The sequence below is a fragment of the Limanda limanda genome, chromosome 4 (genome assembly GCF_963576545.1).
Source record: "Limanda limanda chromosome 4, fLimLim1.1, whole genome shotgun sequence".
NCBI classification, from domain to species: domain Eukaryota; kingdom Metazoa; phylum Chordata; class Actinopteri; order Pleuronectiformes; family Pleuronectidae; genus Limanda; species Limanda limanda.
The window spans coordinates 26,218,274-26,240,057 of NC_083639.1; the positions used below are offsets into that span (position 1 = coordinate 26,218,274).

At 43.6% G+C, this 21,784-nt stretch overlaps 1 protein-coding gene across 1 annotated transcript; it reads right to left on the reverse strand.

Annotated features, from left to right (window-relative positions):
- Positions 1 to 187: 187 nt before the first annotated feature.
- On the reverse strand, positions 188 to 20,303 carry fer1l4 (fer-1 like family member 4). The gene is made up of 50 exons (XM_061070254.1): positions 20,225 to 20,303; positions 18,976 to 19,031; positions 16,498 to 16,586; positions 16,205 to 16,304; positions 15,790 to 15,884; positions 15,626 to 15,631; positions 15,510 to 15,548; positions 14,893 to 15,045; positions 14,726 to 14,786; positions 14,312 to 14,443; positions 14,122 to 14,184; positions 13,938 to 14,022; positions 13,671 to 13,839; positions 13,339 to 13,519; positions 12,793 to 12,979; positions 12,620 to 12,699; positions 12,312 to 12,437; positions 12,059 to 12,128; positions 11,788 to 11,891; positions 11,484 to 11,592; positions 11,119 to 11,347; positions 10,223 to 10,355; positions 10,034 to 10,134; positions 9,809 to 9,896; positions 9,485 to 9,601; positions 9,229 to 9,381; positions 8,876 to 9,071; positions 8,616 to 8,740; positions 8,386 to 8,520; positions 8,107 to 8,280; positions 7,818 to 7,928; positions 7,578 to 7,739; positions 7,246 to 7,420; positions 6,955 to 7,070; positions 6,717 to 6,833; positions 6,248 to 6,287; positions 6,054 to 6,157; positions 5,720 to 5,854; positions 5,518 to 5,637; positions 5,117 to 5,244; positions 4,871 to 5,041; positions 3,890 to 4,044; positions 3,114 to 3,295; positions 2,943 to 3,028; positions 2,768 to 2,866; positions 2,223 to 2,340; positions 1,850 to 1,973; positions 1,130 to 1,437; positions 553 to 653; positions 188 to 368 (listed from the first exon to the last, which is right to left on the reverse strand). Exons 1-50 carry the CDS (start codon positions 20,301 to 20,303, stop codon positions 188 to 190), a joined length of 6,168 nt encoding a protein of 2,055 aa, XP_060926237.1.
- Positions 20,304 to 21,784: the final 1,481 nt, after the last annotated feature.

A 21,784-nucleotide genomic window follows, 5' to 3' on the forward strand; every position in this document is an offset into this window, starting at 1 on the left:
GAGAATCCTAAATACTTAAATCACCATCAGATCAGTGGGGACGCTGGGTAATGTAGTCCAGGCTGAATGTATTATATCACGATTGAGTTCCACAGTGATCAGCTGGAGGAGAGAATATGACGCCAGTTAGTCGTAAACTGAGAAACCTGTACTGAAGCTGGAGGTGATGAAGACTCTGCACGTTTCTTCATCCGTTCATGACAAGTGCAGAGATTTGCTGTGGCAGCGTGTAGAAGATGAGGGCGAGGAACATTCCGAGGATGGCGAGGATAATGAGAGCGATGATGTACTTCTTGAACTTCTTCCAGATGAGGAAGATGAAGGTCTTCATCGGGTTGATGAACCAGTTGAAGCTGGTGGTTGGACGACTGGGGGGAACGACAGGAGACTGGTCACACTACAGCAGGCTTCATGTCACACTAGCATTTAAAACTGATCAATTTCAGTAAATAAACTATGCATGTAAAAAATGGGTGCCTATATGTGTGTGTGTTATGTGTGTGTGTTGTGTGTGTGTGTGTGTGTGTGTGTGTGTGGCTTTGTGTGTCGTACTTTGGTTTGTCCAGAGGCTCCGGTTCTTTGCGGGCCCGCCCCACAGGGTTGGCCTCCGCCTGCTCCAATGTCACCAGCTGAAGCTCGGCCTCCACCTTCCCCTTCACACGAGTATTAAAAGAGCAGTTTGGATTAGACTTAGTTTTTACATCTACATTAACTTCAGTGCTGCACACTATTGAATAAAGAGAGGTTTTTCAAATAAAGGCCTTTTCCTCATGGGAAACACTGAGGTGGGTGAGATAACCAGAGCTGTAATGTCTCACATGGTAAATTCTGTGTAATGCACATTTCCATTGACACTCCACTCTGCTGAAAACAATTTTTCTTTGTAAGACTAATATTAATCCCACATAATGTCCTGTTACTCCCACCTCACGCTTCCTGTGCCCAAGTTTCACACATTAAAACCACACCATGGAGAGGAAGTTATCTAAAAATCTGCAATGGCTCCGAATGCGCTTCTTCATCTTACTTAAATTCAAATGCACAGAGCAAAATATATCAAATTACAGATTGCATCGTTACAGCAGAAATGCAAATCATTTGTATAGTTAGGAGTCAGTTGTTTTGGTACCATTAGCAGGAAGGTGTTGCCGCTGCTGTCGATGTACTGGAGCTGCTCCGGTTTCAAGTTGCTCCTCCTGTCCTTGTTCTTCTTCTTCTTCTTCTTCTTTCCCTTCTTCTTGGCCTCCTCCTTCTCCTTCTCCTCCTTCTCGAAGTCCTTGGCCGTCTTCTGGCGGGTCAGTGGCCACCAGCCCTTCATCTTCTTGGCACGGAAGATGGAGAATCGAGGGCTGGCCCGATCCTTCGCCATATCGATCGAGCACTGACTGGACGACTTGGCTGCTCGCACCATGTCGCTGAGACGAAGCTCGATGGAGCCTGGGGGGGGGGGGGACGGACAACAGACAATAAGGAGGATGAGGAGCAAGAGGAAGAAGATTTTGGTCAAACTGTTTTAACCCCTGAACCTTGAATAAAAAATCAAAGCAAAATTCAAAGTAAATCAGGTCCATTTTAAGGCAACTCTGAAATAGCCTATTTAAGACTTTACTTTGTTAAAAACAACTAATTTTGATTTCTTTTGTTCAAGATATATATAAGTTGTTCACTGAAAGCAACTGAATAGAAAAAAGACAACAGTTCAGAATGAAAACAGTATTTCTGTTTGAGACTAGAAATCAGGAGAACATCATCATAACAGATTATTTTTTTTACTAAGATATGTGGAAATAAAGGAAGTAAAAAGCAAAAGAATGTAAATAAATTCCGATTCAGTGAATTTGTGTCTCACCCAGGAAGTCGTTGGCTCCGATGCGATCATAGTCCCACACCTGCAGCGTCAGAACAGCCGGCTGTCGAAACTCCGACTCCTTCAGAGAGAAGAAGGACTCCTTCTTCTTGAAAACCACCTCTTTCTATGGGACCAGAGATTTACTGCATTTACACTAACAGACAACCAGACGGTAAATCACAGTGTTTCAGTTCCTCCTAACGCCTCCTAGGGGCCGCAGTGTTAATTACAACAACAATATGACCAATCACCATTATAATGATTTAGCTTTTCTTAGAAGTACAACAGTGGTGGGGATGAAAAGGACATTAATGTAAACAGGAAAGATGATGACAGGAAATACTCGGAAACACTTGAATTGAACTGAGTTTACCTCAGTTGGAAGGTAGTCGAAGCGGAACAGGAATCTCCAGTTGAAGTTTCCTTCTCCGGTCAGAGAGTTAAAGTGGACGTCAGTTTCCTGTTTCTCTCCATCCATTCCCTTTATCCACCTGCACAGAGAAGACACCACAACACTGAGCCAGTCACAGATTTACCTGAGTCGCCAGATAGGTACCTTTGTTACCATAGCTAGGTTAGCTTGAATTACGCGTGTGCGTGCCTGAGTGGGTTAGGGTTAGGGTTAGGGTGTGTGTATGTGTGCGTGCCTGAGTGGGTTAGGGTTAGGGTGTGTGTATGTGTGCGTGCCTGAGTGGGTTAGGGTTAGGGTTAGGGTGTGTGTATGTGTGTGAGCCTGAGTGGGTTAGGGTTAGGGTGTGTGTATGTGTGCGTGCCTGAGTGGGTTAGGGTTAGGGTTAGGGTGTGTGTATGTGTGTGAGCCTGAGTGGGTTAGGGTTAGGGTTAGGGTGTGTGTATGTGTGCGTGCCTGAGTGGGTTAGGGTTAGGGTTAGGGTGTGTGTATGTGTGTGTGAGCCTGACCCTTTAACGTAGATGTCGGATGACAGGTCACCAGTGAACAGGTTGACATCGTCCAGAAACACATCGTCCGTGTTCCAGATGGTGACGCGCAGCTCATACCTGTTGCCATAGGAACAACGAAAGGTTACATATTATCCCTCCTTCAGTTCTATTCTACTGTACTTGACCGACTCACTGTTCAGGTAGGCGGGGCTTGATGTCAACAGGGGGCGGGGCTGGGACATCAGTAGGGAACAGGTCCACCCACATATGAAGGTAACCCTGCAACACGCACATACACAAACCACTTGAGTAACATACTGGTGTCATTACTGTGGTTGACTGGGCTTGTTTGTGCTGTGATCACCTGTGGGAGTCCGGGTTTGTCCGGGTTCAGCAGGGACCGGACCTCCACGTGCTCTGGGACCAGACGTTTGGCACCAGGGAGGAACTCGCCCATCTCCCCCCAGCGCTGCAGCACACTCAGAGCCGAGTGCTCCTCTATCTCTGCCTGCTCCTCTGGAGAGAGCTCGTTCTTCTTCAGCAGATCTGACAACGACAACAACAACAACAGTCTAGAGTCAGAGCCATTTATACAGTTTGTTGTGTTAGCAGCAGCAGTAGAGCCAGGTCGTAGTAGCAATACCAGTACATGATATATTCTGAATGTGGCTCCACAGAGGTATAATCATACACTCTTCTCCTCCACTTTTACTAATTGGCTGTTTCTCTACCTGCTTATCTCACCACCTGTCTGTCTGTCTGTCTGTCTGTCTGTCTGTCTGTCTGTCTGTCTGTCTGTCTGTCTGTCTGTCTGTCTGTCTGTCTGTCTGTCTGTCTGTCTGTCTGTCTGTCTGTCTGTCTGTCTGTCTGTCTGTCTGTCTGTCTGTCTGTCTGTCTGTCTGTCTGTCTGTCTGTCTGTCTGTCTGTCTGTCTGTCTGTCTGTCTGTCTGTCTGTCTGTCTGTCTGTCTGTCTGTCTGTCTGTCTGTCTGTCTGTCTGTCTGTCTGTCTGTCTGTCTGTCTGTCTGTCTGTCTGTCTGTCTGTCTGTCTGTCTGTCTGTCTGTCTGTCTGTCTGTCTGTCTGTCTGTCTGTCTGTCTGTCTGTCTGTCTGTCTGTCTGTCTGTCTGTCTGTCTGTCCTACCTTCAGGTACTGCGTCTGGTGGGATTTTGAAGATCCTGTTGAGGACTTTGACCTGAGATGTTCTATACTCCGGAGACGGGATGCCGTTCTCTCTGCAGAGCTCAGCCAAGATGGCGGACGGCTTCTTTGCGTCCCGCCAAATATTGTAGCCATCCCTAGAGAGAGAGCGGGAGACAGACAGGTAGATAAATACTGATAATAAAGTGTTGTAATACATTTTCCAACAAGTAGTACCAGTGCAAATATTCCATAGTTGTCAGTCTTTGAAATATCCAAAACATATGTTCTATTTTATCGTTAAACCTCACAGAGACCATCCTACATGTCTTCATCTCATCTAGCAACCTTTTTTCCCAACTAAACCAATAATCTATTGATCGACTCCAAGCTGTGCAGAACTCAGTCGTCCGGCTTTTAATCACAAACAAGAGACATGATCAGAGGCCTGAGATCTGTCCCAGAAACCGTCTGAGAACTAAAGAGGGCATCTGCAGTCAGGGCCCTGAGGCTGTGGAACCATCTGCCCGAGGAAATCATGTCGACTGACTCCTCTTAAGAAAAACATGGTTCAGAGAGCCACTCCTCTATTATAGCTATTGTCTTTTAAATGTGAAGTATTTTGTAATCTGGATCTAAAATTTCCTCTATAAATAAAGACTACTATTATTTCACATGTTTGATACTAACAACATTAAAGTACTGTATTGTTTCCTAGTTTGGGACTTTAAGATTCATAATACTGGTTCTAATGTGTCCATGTATTTGATTTCTGGTACTAATGTGTCACAGTTTTGTGAGAAACATGTAGCTTTGAGAGTTTTTTTGTTGCAGGACTAGTACTAATTTGTCATAGTTTTGGTATTAATATGTCTTAGTACTAGTACTGAGGTGTCACAGGTGTCACGGTCCTCGTGTTTGGTCTTTTCTACTTTGTCCATTTTTGTAACGTGTCACAGATTAATGTGATGTGGTCGAACTAACGTGTCATAGTAAAGAGCCAGCCCACAGAGGGCTCTGTGGTGGCTGTAGAACCGGTTCTCCAGGTCGAGCCGTGTCTCGCCAATGACGTCATCGGAGCCAATGATGTCGTGGTCCATGACCATGATACTCAGCTCTGTCTCCAGTGGGAAAGATACGGTGAGTTCAAACACCCTGTAAGACAAAAGTCAGACAGTTGGACAGTGACAGGCGGTTGGACTGGTACAGGTGGGACAAACAGGTACTCACTCTCCGAACGTGGGGTTTAGCTGTTTGGGAATGTATCGATCTTTGGTGTTGAGACTCTGCTGTCCGGCTCGAATCACCAGGTATGGGTCAGCTTTACCGTTCGGGTCTGAGGGAGCCAGACTGGTGGCCTGGACACAAACAGAGACGGTAGAACACAAGGTAAGGCTCCCAGTGAAAAACACAGTACCATCAGGGTTAAAGGGAAAAACTGGCTCCTTTGTAGAAGCCAACTCTCATATTTATGCACATAATTTAATTTCTTGAATGAAACAACAATGTAAAGCAGGCTAAAAAAGATTTTACACAATAAATAGGGTCAACCAGAAAACATGATGCATAAAATGTGCAAAGCACAAGTAACTAAGACAAAGACAAGCGGTGGTAAACAGAAGGACAAGTACCTTAATGATGTAGACTCGGACTAAGACTTTGATGGGTGCATTTTTGGGGATTCCATCTGTGATCTGACACTTGGTGTTGTCTTGATCTTCTAAATCAATCGGATAAACCAAGAAAGAGCCCTGAGGACAGAGAGGACAGAGTAATGAACACCTGGTATCAGAGTAACAGACAGAAAGACTAGAACCTCTCCGTCCACGGTACCTTGAATTTTCCCATCAACCGCTCTTCTTCGTCCTCAGCCTCGTCCTCAGCGCTCGCTTTGCCTTTGTACAGCGGGAAGATCTGCAGCCAGTCCTGGAACTGACTGAACTCTGACTCCAGATCACTTCCATAGAGCTAAGCCCACATACACACACACACAGACATACACACACACACACAGGAGGATTACATTTCTGTCTTTATGCATTCACCTTACCTGGGACGAGAATTAGACTGGTATTAAATCATATTTCCCATCTAATTCAGTGTTTTTCTCCCGCTGACGTCATCTCAGCCTGAACTGTAAACTGTCAATCACAGTGATGTCACACACCTGCAGTGTGGCGATGGGCTTGCGTTTGGGAGGTTCGATCTCAATCACCACAACTTCCTCCTCCTCTTCCTCTTCGATGTTGGCCATGGTCAGATTCGCTCCATCTGAAAGAAATCTGTAAGTTAACGATTATGGCCTATAAGGAAGCAACATCACAAAATATTGAAAATAAATACATAGATTTGTATCTGTACCTCCATCTGCTTGATCCTCCATCTCCTGTTCCTCAACAGCCTGCAGACAATCAAGAGACATTCTGAGTAAAAATCTGAATGATAAGTGTAATTTTTCTCTTCCCTTCAAATTGTAATGTGTATTTTTGCATATGTTCTATGTAAAGGAACTCCATCTTAAAGTGAAGCCTGTTGTTGATCTTTCTAAAATGAATTATCTGGTAATCATGTCACAATAAGGGCCATTTAAATACATATAATACATATTACCCAACAGTAAAATAAATACACAACATCACCAAAAATCTACAATATGTTCATACTTTACACCACAAGAACCAAATAAATAATAAATACAGTTTTTTGTTTATTTCCCTATAATTTCTTCTTATATATATTTTTTCATGTTTTCTTTTTTGTTCTTTTATTAAATATATATTTTTTTATATTTACAGAAAGGCAAATTAAAAACATGTGTGTGGAGTCTCACCTGTCTCTCCAGCTCGTCCACTGAAGCATAATATTTCGACCACCAGTCCAACTCCTCCTTCTCTGGTAGCTCCTCTTCCAACACCTCTTTCTTTTTCCTAAATTTCTTCAGATGCGACTGAGACAGCGGGAAAAACGTCAACATCAACACAATCTTTCATCTCACATGGTTCAAATCTGGTTTAAATTTCAGTTCAGGTGTATTTTTAGGAGAATGTGAACGAGGTCAATCAACATACGGGAACCAGCCTCATGGGGTTGAAGGGAATCTTGGACTGTTTGATTGTCAGGGTGCTGAGTCCCATCTTCTTCACTGTGGACAGAGTGTTGGAGTTCCCTGTGTTCCGCCTCACCGCTGGTAAGGAAAACAGTGTCCATTTAAACTTCAGAAAATAAGTCAACCACAAGCTCCTTATCATCAAATTGACTCTAAATGGGACCATCATTTACTAAATGAACATAATGCTTCAGTTTCTGGACCCAGAGTCTACGTCCATTTTTATGTAAGTCTGTCAATGGGTAGTTCTTACCTTTTGGTTGAGGCTCGTCATCTTCCTCCTCTTGCCCCCCCCCCAGCTCAGGTGGGGCATAATACATGAGACTCTGGACCACGTAGGACCCAACTAGAGCAAGTCGACCGAAGGCTCGATGCTCAACCACAAACACTGTCAGAGGAGGATGGAGGTAGGCCTGTTCCGGCAGGTCCTGATTGGAACAGACAGACAGAAAAACAATAGGGAGGACGTTAGCTGTATGCTTGCAATGGATACACAGAGTGTGCCCCCAAAGTATCCAGTGAAAGAAGACGTATGTCTTCAACCTAACTGATGTCAATAACCATCAGTAATGACAACAAACTGACCACATCAATGTAGCGGACCAGCTCTTTAAAGTTGGGGTGAGTCTTGTAGTTCTCGACTTCTTCCGACTCCAGCTGTCGTCCCGCACACTCCACCCTCACCAGGGGGCGCTCCACCTCAAACAGCTGCACCCTCTTCAGCTCCCGCAGACCCCAGAACAGCACCTGAGCACAAATGCACACCTATAAGTCTGCTGTCCCATAACACTAATACACAATAGTGTGAGTTTACATGTGTGAGACCTCTATCCTGAAGGTCTTCAGAACAGGTCGGACTCCTTCTGGGATGATGTAATATTTCTCCTCCTTAATGTAGGTCAATTCCTCAGGGTCTACACTGCTGGGGAGGCAGGGCTGCAGGGGCGAGATGAGAGTTTAGTTCACTGTCTGGAATTAGTTCAATTATATTGTGTTTTTGTTAATAACGTGACACTTTTTCTTATTCCAGACCTGGAGTCTACTTCAATTTTTATACACAGCCTATGGAAGAGAGAGACACTAAGCAATTGATTTATTGATTAACAGGTGTCACCTCTCCAAACCCAGAGTAGTCCAGCTCGATGAGCTCGAAGGCTGCCAACAGCTCGCCGGCCGGGGCCCTTCCAAAGTTGATGTCAAAGAAACGGAGGTTGGGCCTCTTGTAGAACTGCTCCACAGGTTTAAACTCTGGCTCTGCAAACGCCCGACCCAGCGGCTTCGGACCACCCTACACAAACACAATAACACAGAGGCTGTTTTATCAGTATTTCGTCAATCAATGTTTCGTAACAATACTAAGAAGAAGAAGAAGAAGAAGAAGGTCAAGTGTCACCATTGAGTCATAGTCAAAGACGTTGATGGTGATGAGGGGCGGGTCTCGTTGGAGCTCCTCCCGCGTTCCTTCCAGCAGGACTCTGTCGAACAACAAACACTCACACCAGGCTGGAGAGAGCGTGTCAGGCAACATCTGAAAACACACACAGGTAAACACAAACACAGGGAATAAGTATAAAATATCTTTGTGTTGATTGTCGATTGGGACGATTGTATCATTGTACTTACCCTGGTGACCTGGCACTGGGTAGAGAAAAGGACCTTGGCGAAGGGATCTGACAGGCCGTTGTCATCAGCTGCAATTAGGCCACGCCCCTGGTACAGGTGACATCGTAGTTGGAAGTACCTGCTATCTGCAAAGAATAAGATCTACTTTCACCGATGATGAGTCGATCGAAGACGTAATGCAAGTCTTGGTATTGTTTTTACAAAACAGACAACACAAGAAATATCATCATCATCCTCCTGCTGGAGGTCAGATGACTCACCCTGGCAGGACAAACTAACAGGAAGTTTCCTCCTCCCAGCAGTGACAAGGCTCCTCTGCTCCTCCGCCTCCTCCTCATAGACCGGCAGGAACTCGTCCGGTAAGCTGGTGGTTGCCTCTTTACTGTACTTGGATGGACCAAGCCACAGGTAAACCTCAAGCTTAGCAAAGATCTCCCTTGCTGAACTTCCTGGAGACTGAAAGAATGGACAGAAACACAGACTAATGATGAACAATGAACATCATTTATGATTTTAGAAAAAGAACGATGATCGTCAGCAATGACTTTTAGAACTATATGTGTCATGGATGATTTAGAGACAGAACACAAGGGGCCTTGATCATTTTAGATACCTTCATGTACAGGGTGGTGACTCGGCCACAGTCTCGTCCCCTCTGCTCCTCCACCAATGAGAAAAAGATGGAGTGGGCCGGGATCCTGACGTAAGCCAATCGCTTGCTTCCACTCAGTAACCACAGAAACGCGTCCGGGATGGTATTCTGGGGCTGGAAATAGTGTAGTTTGGGGGTTGGGAGGTCAGACCTCAAACATGTTACATATTGCAACCTTTGCTATCTTTATGGTGACCTATGGTGATCTCTCTCTGACCTCTTTAGCCAGAAGGCGGAGCTTCTTCAGGAGTTTCCTGGTATCCATCAATCGCTGCTTGGCCAACCGCCTGGTTATCCTACGTCTGGCCCGCACTGCCAGTCTGGCCAGCAGGATCTGGAGACAGTCAGCCATTCAGTTAGTAGGTAGTTATACAGTATAGGGACAGGTACACAGAGAGAGAGAGAGAGAGAGAGAGAGAGAGAGAGAGAGAGAGAGAGAGAGAGAGAGAGAGAGAGAGAGAGAGAGAGAGAGAGAGAGAGAGAGAGAGCGAGAGAGAGAGAGAGAGAGAGAGAGAGAGAGAGAGAGAGAGATGAGGCTCACCAAATTCTTCTTGATGAACTCCTTCCTGCATCTGTCAAGGTTGTTGGGACGACATTGAGACTTCCTTTCTGCGAAAACAGTAAACTGCCTGCAGGGAGACAAACCGACAAGAAGATAAAAAGGAATAAAGGAAGGGAGACAGACAGCGATAAGGACAGACAGGGGTACAGCCAGTTACGTAGTTGTGGGGACAAATCAAACTATTCTGTATGAAAGGGAACTGACTTGCAGGAGGCCAAGAGTTCCAGGATCACCGCCACCAAACGTTCTTTCGCATTACTCTTCGGCCTCCTCAGGAGTCGTTCCACCTCATCAAGACCATTCTCCTACGGGGCAGGGGAGAAGACATGACCACAGTTTAGACACATCACATTCTGTATTATTTGTCAAAGAAATTTATAATTTGTGCCTTACCAGCCTGTCGGCCATCTTGCTAAGCCAGTTTGCCTGATTGAGACGAAAGCTGTGATCTTCAAACTGACTCCAGACAAACAGACACGGCTTCTGTTTCATGGAGGAAGGATGGAGGGGAATACACTGGTATGACCTGAGATACAGACAAAGAAGTAGTTGGCAATATTGTGCAGTATTTTTCTCTCCAAGAATTGCTACCATATTATGGTGAATGGCATTGGCAACACAGTGGTCAAACCATTGGGATCAGACAAACAAACAACCCTTTGAAGGACTTTCAATTGGCCTCACAGAAGTCCTGGCAAACTGTATGACAATGCAAGAAGGAGAGGCAGGGCTTAACACGTGGGAAGCAGACTACTGACCTAGAATGAAGATACTGTTGGTGAGGGGAACAGAAAGCTTTGAGAAGCTCTTAAACCTTACTGATATGCCATTTGTGGACGAAGCAGGGTTTGAGGACCAAGGTAGATATTGGAGAGACTATCCCATCTGGTCTGGGAATAACCAGACGGTGCTTGGGAAGAAGAATAAATGGGCTTCTTTATTTGGCATGCTGTCCCAGGGCTTACCTTGAACAAGTGGCAGAAAATTGGAAGGTGGATGGTGATGTTAGTTCTACCTACCTAGGCACAGGGGGGCATAAAGGCAACTTTGATCTTCCTAGGTAAGAGCAATGCAAGAACATCTATGAAATAAGTTACAAGATAAAGTGCACAGATAAGGGATTCTGCAGCCACTTCATGGATCCTGGCCATGAGAGACTCTTTCCCATTTGGCCAAGAAGTCTTAAGGTTTCACACAGGAGCAGTTGAAGGAGGTGGCTGAGGAGCTTATTCAAGCAACCTTAGGTTGTCTCCTGATCCTGCCCCCATGAAGGTGAAGAGGTTATTTACTTGTTATACTCAGTAGCCTCGGGTCTCATAGGAGTGGACAATGATCTGTTCTCAGGTTCCAGATTCAGAATCTCCTCCCTGTCGAGCTCCTCCTCTGACTCCAGCAGACCCTGTGCTTCCTCACTCAGATCCTCCCTGCTACTCCTTAGCTCCTCTCTGCTCCTTCTCAGTTCCTCCCTGCTCTGGCTCTTCTTCGATCTCCGGACCCCCACTGCTTTCCCATTATTCCCTGTGAGAAACAGAACAGCTGGGGAAGCTCAGGAGTTTGATGGCAATACAACTCCACATCTTAACGGTGGATGTATAATCCATGTGTCTGTGATAAAATGGTTCTCACAACCAGGGTTATAGAATACACTTTTTACCTATGGAGAGTTCAAACGTCAGTGGTTTGGTTCCTACAGACGAGTTTATCATTGTGACTTCAAACAGAGATGCAAACAGCAGAAAATCCTCCCTTTCCCCCAGGAAACCCTGAGGATGAAAAACAAAGACAAATATGAGAGATGCAGGACGTCACACTCTCAAAAAGATGAGCCAAAACTAAAGTAAGAAAGACGAGCAGGGAAAGCAAATAGATATTGAAAGTCTGGAACAACGCCATACAGAAGAAATATTTGATAGTGAATGTTCATAAACAGAAATGGTGCCGGTGATGAAGGCACTGACCTCAGGGAGAGGGTGGACATCCTCAGTCTCCACAGTAACAGACTCTGGTACCTCAACTCCTGCATCTCCTGACTCACTGAGAAATCCACTGGCAGCTGTGGATGCTATGACAAAAACAAGCAATTGGTGTTCCTGCTCACAGCATTGTTTCATGATATAGTTCTGAAAAATAATGGCATTTGCAGTGTCCTGGACCTGTCTGTGTACTGAACTGGGCCCAAGTGAAAACGTGTCTCATCATCAAGTGAGAGGTTCTCTTTGAATCACTGACCTTCATTCTTCTCCTTCTTCTTGCTGCTCCTCTTCCTCTTCAGTCCAAGCTTCCCCAATTTTCCTTTCACCTTTCGAAAAACAGAAATATGAGCCCATGAGGTTAGACATCAGAAGAGTTCAGGTGAGTCTTGATAAGGCCACACAGGATTTCATTAGCTATTGTAACAACATAGGTAATCACATCCTGACTCTGAGGTGTTGTAATTGTACACAGGGTGTACTGTTATAGAAGAAATGGAGGAAGTGGCCACCTTTCCCAGGGAGGCTGAGCCTGTATCTGCTATGGCAGCGGCCGGTGAGGCGTAGACCTCCACACTGAGGCCGAGGAGGATTCGACCACGATAAAAGATTCCTTCGCCGAGACCCTGGTTCAAAGCCTGGATGAAAAACAAGCATTAGCCAAATTATGGTTTGTTGGGGCAATGTGCCAGACTCTCTCTGTATATGCAATGATTCAGAGTCTTTGTTGGATTCCTGGAAATAGAACACCAAGACTTTTTTACCCAACCCTACATGAAAGTGAAGATGTGTCTTTCTTTAAATGTTGAGTTTGTTTTACCTGGTGGACGTCTCCAAGGGTGGAGTTCTGCGGAGAACCATACAAGTTGACCCAACTGGGCCCAAAGGTGGGGTTAAAGCCTGAAGTCAAAAGAAAGACAGACATTCCCCTGTTAAGTCAGGCGATACGCGATATGTAAAGGTTACTCTCTCCATGTAAAATGCTGATTATACCGTTCCTGGTGGGGTCAGAAATCTGTTGCAGATCCAGGAAGTGTGTTGCCAGGGCGATGTCTCCCATTTTGGCGTCATCAAGGACTTGGACTCTGATTCGTTGCGCCAGAGGAGGAAACTGTTCGATAAAGTTGATCTCCTCGTTCCAAACTGGACAACTGGTGGCGCTGCCGACTGATGTCTCCCCCTGGATTCATAAATACACATAGAAAGACAAAGAGCCCTTTTTAACATTTCAGGAACTATGGAACTAAGTAAGCTAAACTCAGGAACTATCCTCAGAGCAAACAATTCCATTTGTACAATAAGGTTCTTTCTCAACCACTCAACTTGTGCTTCCTCCCACTGAGGGCGGAAGCACTAGTCATTTTCACGTTCTATGGGGTATGAGCAAACAGCTTCACAAGACCTTGTGGCAGGACTGACCAGCAATGCATAACGGGAAAGTTAAAAATGTAAAAAAAATGTTAAAAATCGTTTGTTTGAGTTGTGCATATTTTGGCCTTTGGAGTAAAGGGTATTGTAAGAACATTTGTACAAAAGTACCTTTTGTCCTGAAAAGGTCACTTGTACATAAGGGTCAATGAAGACTGTCCGGTCAGTGACTTTGGACATCTTGGCCATTAGACCCGAGTCCATGGTGGGCAGACCCTCGGCCCTGTAAATACGAACACGGAAACGAGCCCACGGACGCTCAGAAGCCATACCCCGAGGGAGCAGCAGGTTCCTGCAAGAATAACAACAGCAGTCAACAACAGTAACTGTGTTCATGACTTTTATCATCACATCTGTTTTTAGATTTTTGTGTTGTAAGATGATGATTAATGTAATATTTGAATACTGCACATGCAGTACTATACGATGCAAATACTACTGACTTCTCGATATCCTCACTGGCTCCCGACGTGGAGCTTGGCAGCAGACTGGGCATGTTCAGAGCATCTCCCTTCATAAACACACTGATGCTAGCCTTGACGTAACCCTTGATCCCTGACCTGGTGTCTGCCGGGTCAGTGAGAGGTGCCCACTTCTGGTAGAAGCGGTGATCTGGAAAAACGCAGAGATGTCATAGGTCAGTGAGTACCGCAGTATTTGTAGTATTACCGCAGTATTCAGAGTACCCAGGATGTGAGCGGTACTTGTACCTGGTTGGTTGTAAACGGTGGAGATGTCAATTTTAAATGTTCCAATGTGGGTCATCAGGAAGGCCAGAGTCCTTCTGTGGAACACCTGAGAGGAGGTGACATCACAGGTGTTCAGTTGGATCATGCTCAGATCTGTCACCATGGTAACAGCAGTAGGAACATGAGTAAGGACAAAACAACCGACCTTTATCTCTATGACTTTATCAAAGAGGATCTGTGGAGCCTCCTGAAACTCAAACTGGAAGTTCTGAAAGAGGATGAGAGGGAAACAGCTGTATTCATTTCACTACACTGTACTTTTTGTGATTTGCTGTATTCTACTGTATGGGATCGTGTTGTTGAGTAATCAAAGTGTACTCTCCACTCTGCGGTACCTCATTGTAGAACGGGCAGTTGGTCGATTTCTGCTTCGCTGTGTGTCTTTTCTGACCTTCCACTCTGATGAAAACTGCAGGACTGATGTTTACTCCAACCAACTTCTGAGCCTCCAGGATGTTTACATTTACCTGCACACACACACACACACACACACACACACACACACACACACACACACACACACACACACACACACACACACACACACACACACAAAAACACACACACACACACACTCACACAAAGAGTTAGGTATTTACACATTCAGCAGTTCAGAGTCATCAGGGGGAAGTTAAATGTTTACCAGCCTGTTTTTAACTGTGTCTATTCTCTGTTAACTACATGTTGGAATGAAAATGGATGGATTGATGGATGGATGGATGGATGGATGGAGGGATAGACGGCCTCACCTGGAAGCTCTGTACTCTGGGTGTTCCTGCAACAACACTTCTGGACAGCGGCCTACACCGACTACACACACACACACACACACAGATAAACACATTGTTAACTACCCCCAGGTGAGTTTGTGATGAGTTGATAACACACAGGTAAAGATCCAGCCCGGTGATCAGACCTCAGCAGAGGAGTGATAATGATGTTGGAGGTATCCAGGTCATCGTCACAATCGTTATCGTCGTCGTCGTCATCATCTCCGGTCATCACCAGGCTTCGGCCCAGACGTCGGGCCTCCCGCTCCAGCGGATCCGGTCGAAAAGAAGTCCTCTGACTGACAGGAGAGAGAGATTTGCTGCGCTTTGTTTTATCTATTTATCTTTCCGCCTTCGGTACAAACATTCACGCAGATTCAAAGATGAAACGATTCAATTTTGGTGGTTGTGAACGTGATATCCGAGAGACATCTCCATAAAATCCTTTCAAATTTAGTGCAAACATTCACTTGAGCTCACGGGTGACCTGATTAGATTTCGGTGCTCAAAGGTCAAAGGTGATGGTTGGCAGAGGCATAGAACTGCAGGGCCGTGATTCTAGGTATTTTCCGTGTTCGTATGTGGCATGTTGGCGCAGTGGTTAGCACTGTCGCCTCACTTTGAACCACACTTTGACCCAACCTCCTCCAGGTATTCCACTCTTCTCCAGCACTCCCAAGACGTGCATGTTGGCAAACACCCCCCACACCGATTGGCTTGCTGCAGCTGAGAAAATGCATGTGTGAGTGGTGTCAGCTCTCACCTCTCTGGGTCGTCAAATCCTTCATTCCTGATGATATACCTGATTTGATGATGAAGACAGGAAGAGAGAGAGACAAGAAACAAAATGATTTGTTCAGTCCGGTTCTGTTCTGGAACACAGATCTTCTCATCTGACTCCAGAAACAACAGAGAGCAAGTTCTCCTCTAACACTGCTGTTGATGTGAATAAGAACTGGAAGGTTTGTGTCCCTGATCCACAGCACAACCAGAGTCAGGTTTAGTATCAAAAATGAAAAGGTAATACTTGGACATGAACTAACTCATCTTTCTCTTCATCGTCCAGGAAGTCAATTCCCACCCATCCTCCGGCAGATCCCTCAAGTGGATGGTAGTTGATATCCAGCTCAATATAGATCTAGAGAGAAAGAAGAGAGAGAAGTGATATTGACCAGGGTCAGTTTTCTCAAATACTAGAGTGTGAGTGTGTGTGAGAATTTCCTTCCATAAAAAATGGAATTAAAATTTGAACATTTATGGACGTGTACAATATGATTTTTTTATCCCCGCAGTAAATCACTACCTACTGCGTGTAACACTACACTTTCTCACACAGTACTGAAGTGAATCTTTAAAACTTTTTTGTAGTTTCATTTACATAACTCTGACATATGGCTATTTCCTGAAAGCACCAAGTTCCACTTATTGCATTGTGTGTGTGTGTGTGTGTGTCCTTACGTCAGTCAAGCTGAATTTGGCATCAGTGAGTGGTTCCCGTAGCAACAGCCTCCCTGAGGTAACAACATGCTGTAGACTGACCACAAGTTTCCCGAGCAGTCTTTACACAAACAAACACAAATATACACACATTAAATTAGTCAATTGATTTCAGTCAAACTAAACGATAAGTGCGTGTGTATGTGTGTGTGTGTGTGTGTGTGTGTGTGTGTGTGTGTGTGTGTGTGTGTGTGTGTGTGTGTGTGTGTGTGTGTGTGTGTGTGTGTGTCTGTGTGTGTGTGTCTGTGTGTTACCTGTTGGAGAAGACTTTACTGCAGTTGTAAACACTGACGGACAAAACTTCATCTTTGACCACTTTGCCATAGTGAGGCCAACGAAAATACTGTGCACGCACACACACACAGACACACAGAGAGAGAGAGAGAGAGAGAGAGAGAGAGATAGAGGTTATTCATTTTCAATTTAACGCAGACAAGTTTTCAACATGGAAATTCATTGTTATTTTTAACTTTTCTCAGTTTATGATATATATCATCAGTGCAGCCATCAGGACAGGATCTGTTTGTCTGAGCAGCCAAAACAATCCAACATTCAAACCCACTTCACACTGTGATTGGTCAGAGAGGAACCGGGGGTCTGAAGTTCTCCTCAGAGCCACGCCCATGTTTGCATGTCCGTCACTTTGTGAGATGACCTCATGTTGTAGCTCAGGAGGGAATCGCTCTAGTGAATGAACGACAGCAGCCTTTGCTACTCAATCGAATGAATTTCCACTGTTTCTGTCTTTACAGTGGACATTTCCTCCACCAACCATTAATCACTGTGTTGTGTGGTTGGTTCCGCACACACACACACACCTGGTAACGCCTGAAGAACAAACAGAGCCTGACTCAGAAGCTGCTCGTAGAAACTCAGAACTCCCTGTTCACGTCACTCAGAGGTTGCTGTAATTACCTTATCTCACATGTGTGCTGTGTTTATGTCAACAAACATGTGGTGATGTAAAGAAAATGCCAGGGGGGTCGCTTCAACATATACGTTTTCCTTTTGTATCAACCTTTGTTTGTTTGTTTTCAGGAGGAACTGATCTGTTGGTTCTTGCCGTCGGGTTGAAATGTCTCACGTTTTTCCAACTGGCTTCAAAAGCTACATTACCCATGAGTCTCAGCGGGGGTTGCTATGGAGATGCCTGCATTTGGAGGTGTGAACACTATTCATCCACCATCTTATGCAAAACTCAACCACCTGTAAGTTCAGCAGATGGAAACTGGTGGTTCTGGATTCTGTTCCTGAATATTTGCATCAATTAGTACAGATCCAGCTCTTTAGTAGAATAGTATCCAGCATCATGTGATCCACAGCGATTATTTTCCTTTCAAAATCTGTTTACTCATGTATTTTCATTTCAGTTGTATAGCATCGGCATTTTTACCCTTTGTGCTGACACAGCCAGAAGCACGGAATGGTTTTGGGCCATCTGTAAGTGTTTGTGTACAAAATCACTCAGAAACACATGGACAGATTTTCACCCAAGTTGCTCAGAGTAGTGCTGGGGAGTGAATCCAGATGATTCACTTTTGGAGCTGCTTGGTCAAATATTATATTAAAGGTCGAGGTCAACAAACATATGGTGAACAAACAAAAGATGATCTAAACCTTATATTGATCAGAAAATGATCAGTGATGGCATAAAGTCACATCGAAATCAGAACTAGTTTCAAATTGCATTTTTCAAAGTATAAACACATTCTATAGGACTGGACACAACCTGAAGCTTATATAGATCAAAAAATAGTTAAAGATTATATGGTAGGAATGATCTTGTGGATTAGTGAAAGAAAGGGATGGATGGATCTTCTTTGGAACATATTAATGCCTGCTCAGATTTCATGACAGTCTTTCTAATATCTGTTGAGTCATTTCACTCAAGAACAAAAAATGCACGCTCCTCGTGGAGCTAGAAGAATAATCATGGAGTCAAAGTAAGAAGTATTTATCCTCTGAGAACCATGAATGTTTGTATAAAATTAGATCTGAATACGTTGTATAGTTGTTGAGATATTTCAGTCAGGATCAAAGTGGTGAAACTATCTTTGGAGACGTTCCACTAGTGGTTTCTGCACAAACGCTGTTTCAATCGTTGTTTCACACATTTTTTGTCTCTACAGAGTGAAAAAGGTAGAATTATATCAAGTGTAGGTGTGTGTCTGTGTGTTTAAGGAGGAGTTTTTTACATTACATTACACGTGTTTGTGTGTGTATGTGTGTGTATGTGTGTGTATGTGTGTACCATGGGAGTGGTACAGTCTTTTATCAGCCCCGTTAAAATACTTTCAATCTGAAGCAGACAAATAAGCTACCTGCTGTCCCTCACACACACACGCACACACACACACTGGACAAATACAATGACGGTAACATGATCTGAAATCTCAGTGTCTCGTCCTGTTCCCACTTGAACAAACTTCAGACCGACATCAGGAGAAGTTCACCGGTCGCCTGAGAAGTGAACATGTTGTGTAGGAACATGTTTGACTTTATATTTGTAAAGAGGAGTTGGGTTTTCACTTGTATGTAAGTTTTGTCCATGTCCCATCTGCTAACATGGAGGACACAGGGCTTAAGATCTATAACTGCAGACAAAACAAGGAATGACAGTGAAGGCTGTTTTTTGTTGTTGGTCTTTCGGGAACCGTGAAAGATGTTTCAACCACTCAACCGTCAAACCTTCTTCAGTGTAAAAAAACATTTGGTGAATGACGTTTACTCACCTCATCAAAGATGGCCACGCTCTCACTCTGCAGGACTCTGGATTTTTGGATGAAACCTAGAGGACAGACAGGCCCACAGACGAGTTACCATGACAGCAGTACTGACACTTCAGCCTTTGATGACCGGCAACAGACACCCAATCAGAGAGCAGCAAACTGACCAGTACATGTGGATTAAAGTATCGTACACATGCTAAAGTATGAAAAGTTAAAGCATGGTACAGTTTATTAGGTACACCCATCCAACACAAATAAAGTATAAGTCATCAGTCCTGCAATGAATCCTCAATGTGAACTATTTTCTAAACTAAATAACAGGAAATAAACTCCAACATTCTGATGACCTGATGCTCTTGTTGATTACAGGGGATCGGGGTAATGATAAAGTATTATTGTGTCATAGAGACCGCATAGCATTGCATTGTCTTGGTTTATACTGTATAGTACAATACAATAGATATATATATAATGTAATATAATATATACAATATAGAGATTCAGGAAGTCGTTTGTATCTTCTGCAGTGAACTTTTTAATGAAAATGATTGATGACTGATGATGACCTGCTGCTGTTGTTGATTACTGAGGATCTTGTCAATGTTGGTATTTATGAATCGGTCACATTAAATATTTTGTACTCTCTGTTGTCTGTTCTATGTTTAAGAGGATGTTCAGTTTCCCCATTTAAGGCATTAACAAATTATTATTGTGTCGTAGAGACCACATTGCATTTTTTTGTATTGTACTGTATAGACCGTATTGTATCGTATCATCTTGTCTTGTCTCATATCGTATCTATCGTCATTTATCATCGTCATCATTAAGGTTTATAAATTAATTTTGATTAAGTGATAAAGTGAAAAATCTGGATAATATCCTTCAGTTCATGAGGTTTTTCTTATTTTTTTACCTTCAGCCAAAAACCACCAGTGGAGCTGGAAAATTAAATGATCAAAACATTCAATTAACTTTCTGTTGCTGGACTTAACTGTTAAACAAGTACTCGTTCTATTACATATACCTGAGTAAAGTTTCTGAATATGTTTTATATTGCGGTCACACAAAACTGAAAGCTCATTTCTGTTAGAACATTAATTTTATACTGTAGCATTATGACTTTTATTTAAACACAAAGGGGCCCAAACCAGTATAAACACACCAGATCAAAAGTATATGGACAGGACAGTCCACAGACTGTTGGACGTCATACAGTTAATAGTATATAAAAGACAGTGTGTGTGTTACTGACCTCTGAAGCACAGTTCGACCTTTCTGTCTGAACGTCCCGGCAGGTTGGAGATCCTCCCCAGATTCACACTGATGGACATGATGCTGGTTTAATCCGTTCAACTGTCTTTGGACATTTCGTGGCTCTAAAGTCTTCTCATCTCGTCTCTTCTGCCTCTTCTCCTCAGCAGTTTGAAACCAACTGTTGTGTGTGTGTTTGCTGTCCGACAGTGTGATGGGAGGTACATGTGTGTGTGTGTGTGCGTCTGTTAGGGCAGGTCCTCTCTAATGTTTGAGAAAGCAAATGGAGTTGCTCAACTAGTTTCCTCCTTAAAACACACACACGCGCACACACACACACACACACACACACACACACACACACACACACAAATACACATTTACAGTTCTCAGCTCCTTAGATGCAATAAAACAAACTAAAAGAGCTGAATAACAAGAAAAGCACTGAAAACTCAAATCAGCAAAGTCAGTTGTAAATCTACTCCATTTTTGAACTAGGTCTGGTATTTGTGTTGAAGCTGGAAGGCAGTAATGTTTTATCAAATTATGAAAACAAGAACCAGGAAAGACATCACATCTGTGTCAGAAACATAGATAAAACCCAAGAGCTCTATTAACTACAACCTTGAGCTACTTGTAGTTTAAAACCTGTTCCTGGATCTGCTTCTTTGTCTTTATCTCTAATGGCGTCTTTCCCTTTCATCCACCAAGCTTAATTTAAATCTCTTCTGTACCTTGAGTAAAATTCTGCTGACAAACAATTCGCCCGGCTGCACCAATTCGTCAAGTATACAGGTGTAGGAACTAAATTCAAAAGGAACCATCATCGTGGTTGTTACTGTTATTATGAAAGGTAGCAACCATGAATCAATACAAAGGTTCATAGATCAAATTTATACAGGAAATTACATCACAGTGGGTTTGAGCAACAGAAACATCTTCTGAATGAAGGAGGGGGATCAACATTAGACCTTTTTCATATCAGTTTTGATACATAATCAGTACTTTATATTGCCTAAATTAAATGTGTCCTTTTTGTATAGAAACATATGTTTATATAGTCTAATTCATGTCCTATGGGTCACTTGCAACCAATTCTGGTATGAGGACAAGTTGTCTGTAGACATCCTCTGGTCTGAGTCAACCTGACGCCAAGGACAGTCTCCACCAGTGTTTATGTACACATCATTGTGTCTGTGTGTGTACATCAATGTCTTATTTCTTTTAAGGTGCAGCACTTTTTTCCGCCATGTCGCTGTTGCTTGATTCTCATGTTTAATAAAAAGCAGAAGTCTATTTACACACCCTGAGCCTCAATTAATATTTGTTAAGTTCAATAACTTTCTTGTTTTACTTTTCAAATAGTGGCTGGCTGCCAAATGCCTCAGACACCCTACCTCCTCAATGTTTGTGGATGGGACATGCACCAAACCAGAAAGAAATCAAAAATAAGTACATGTTAAATACAATTTTCTAAAATATGGTCTCTGTCATTTCAGATAATACTTATCACCCTGAATTGTGAACTGTATTTAATCAGCTTTTATTTCCACTGAAACAT

Bases quoted from the DNA above. Each gene is read 5' to 3' on its own strand.
- fer1l4 (XM_061070254.1), bottom strand. From the start codon at position 20,303: ATGTCCATCAGTGTGAATCTGGGGAGGATCTCCAACCTGCCGGGACGT. The intron at 19,032-20,224 runs GTCAGTAACACA...TCTGTCCTCTAG, and splicing joins GGTCGAACTGTGCTTCAGAG to GTTTCATCCAAAAATCCAGA. The intron at 6,158-6,247 runs GTACAGATACAA...GATTTCTTTCAG, and splicing joins GGAGGATCAAGCAGATGGAG to ATGGAGCGAATCTGACCATG.